Below are 1,919 nucleotides of genomic sequence, written 5' to 3'. Positions count from 1 at the left end.
CCCCATAAGATTCAACAAGGGTGATTTTTGTGTCACACCACCCCTCACTTCCAAACGTGTTGCTGACCTACTCTTAATATTGGTGGGGGTTGATATGCACAAGAAATTTGGAAAAGTTAGGAGAATGAGAACCATGCCACAATCCTAACCCCGTGGGAGTCAAATCAGAGAATCACAGTCCCGTTTCAAAGGGCCGGTTGATGTTGGGTTTTACTTCCCACCAACTCTTCAACTCATTTTCTTCCTTCCACTTCCAGGAGAAAAAGATGTCATTATTTTAGGGGATTTTGGCCAAGGGCCAGACAGCAATGACTATGATATCCTGAGGAAAGAAAAATTCCACCACCTGATCCCCGCGCACACCTTCACCAACATCAGCACCAAGAACCCTCAAGGCTCGAAGTCTCTGGACAACATCTGGATCAGCAAAAGCTTAAAGAAGGTTTTCACAGGTGAGGCAGAACTCCCTTGTCCTTTTCCCTGTTCAGGACTGGAGTGAGAGAAGCATGTCTGAACCGACACGACATGTCATCTCACCTTCTTTGGGGCACGTGTAGGGTTGTTGTTTAGATGACTGTATCACTGTCATTCAATCCAAGACGCTTGGGGTGCGGCAAATAATTTTAGAATACCCGCTGACCTACAGCAAGCAGATGTGTTCCAGGAAACCTGGTAAAACACTAGCAGAGTCCTCATTCAGAGATGAGCTGATAACATTAATTTTAGGACACTTAGTCGTCTAGCAAACACTTGTCAAACACTCCAGCACTGTGTTGTAGGATGCAGCGTAGACATGCTGGGAGGTGGACATGCCGTGAGGTGAGCAGATGTCTCAGGTAGTGTCGCAGTGGGACAGGAGAGGTGCTCAGTGCTCCACAAGGAGCAGGGTGTGGGGGTGATTTCACCCTCCCTGCAAACTGGTAACCTGCTGAGTCAGGAGACAGTCAGCAATATGGAAGAGACAGTAGGGTCTTTTGATGAAAGACAAGAACAGTGTATCTAAACTCTGACTGGAGACTTTGCAAAGCCCCACTGATGCCTATTATACTTCAGTGAGAAATTTAAAAATAAGGGAAGTCGCAGGGCCTGGGTTTTATTGCGAGCGAGGCTAACATGCAGCCAAGGTCAAGATCTTCAAGACCAGGAGGTCTAGACTTGACTGTCACCAGCTTCTCCCCTGTCTCTCTGGGCACTGGCTTCCTGTTGTACTTTGTCACGGGAGGACCCATGATGAAGGAAGTGGGTCTCAGGGAGAGTGATAATTGTCAAACTAGCCTCGGTTTGCAGAAATGCGTTATGGGCCAGGACCAGAGACCAGCCCACAGTCTGTGTGGGCTCCCAGGTAGGTGTCTATGGAAGGAAGAGAGCTGGGAAAGCTGAGCCCACAGGGCTGGAGGGAAGTTGGAAATCCTTTCAGTGGTTCCCTTCCTGTTCAGTTACTGGGCTCAGGGAGGGGTTTCCCCATCACAGAACAGTCGGCAGCGTGTGCCGAAGCTCCACCCCAAATCCAGGCCCCTGTCAATCCTGCACTAACCTTGCCTCGCTTGAGAGGACCGCACAATGCTTTCTAGCCATTCTAGAATGGTTTTTGTAATTATTCATTATTTAATTATATTCAAATATACCTCTTTTTTCATAGATTTCTAAATCCTCATTTTAAAAATACTGTTACTTTCTCAGAAGCTTCTGTAATTTTCTCTTTTTTACCCTTTCTGTAGAAAGAATTTCTACCCCTACCTCCCTTAGTGTCTTTTGCTTTGCAAAATTGGACCTCTGCTTTGGACATCTTTATGAGGCATCTGTCTCTGTCTTGCAATCAGATTCACAGCAGCGCGTGTATGAGGACATGTCAGCCCATGTGCCCCTGTGAGTCTGGATGGACAGGAGGCCTGGCCTCTGAGGACATGTCAGCCCGTGTG

At 47.5% G+C, this 1,919-nt stretch overlaps 1 protein-coding gene across 4 annotated transcripts in view; it reads left to right on the top strand.

The window, feature by feature from the left end:
• Positions 1–1,919, top strand: part of EEPD1 (endonuclease/exonuclease/phosphatase family domain containing 1) — a 143,304-nt gene that overhangs the window by 140,052 nt on the left and 1,333 nt on the right. For all 4 annotated transcript variants that reach the window (XM_017502207.2, XM_037729115.1, XM_017502206.2 and 1 more), the window contains one exon: positions 258–452. In XM_017502207.2, the coding sequence (XP_017357696.1) occupies positions 258–452 (195 nt within the window). The remainder of the gene's footprint in view (positions 1–257; positions 453–1,919) is intronic.

Source organism: Cebus imitator, unplaced genomic scaffold (assembly GCF_001604975.1).
Source record: "Cebus imitator isolate Cc_AM_T3 unplaced genomic scaffold, Cebus_imitator-1.0 Scaffold294, whole genome shotgun sequence".
NCBI classification, from domain to species: Eukaryota; Metazoa; Chordata; class Mammalia; order Primates; family Cebidae; genus Cebus; species Cebus imitator.
Note: the sequence above shows the minus strand (reverse complement) of the source record. Positions and strands in the feature narration are given on the sequence as shown.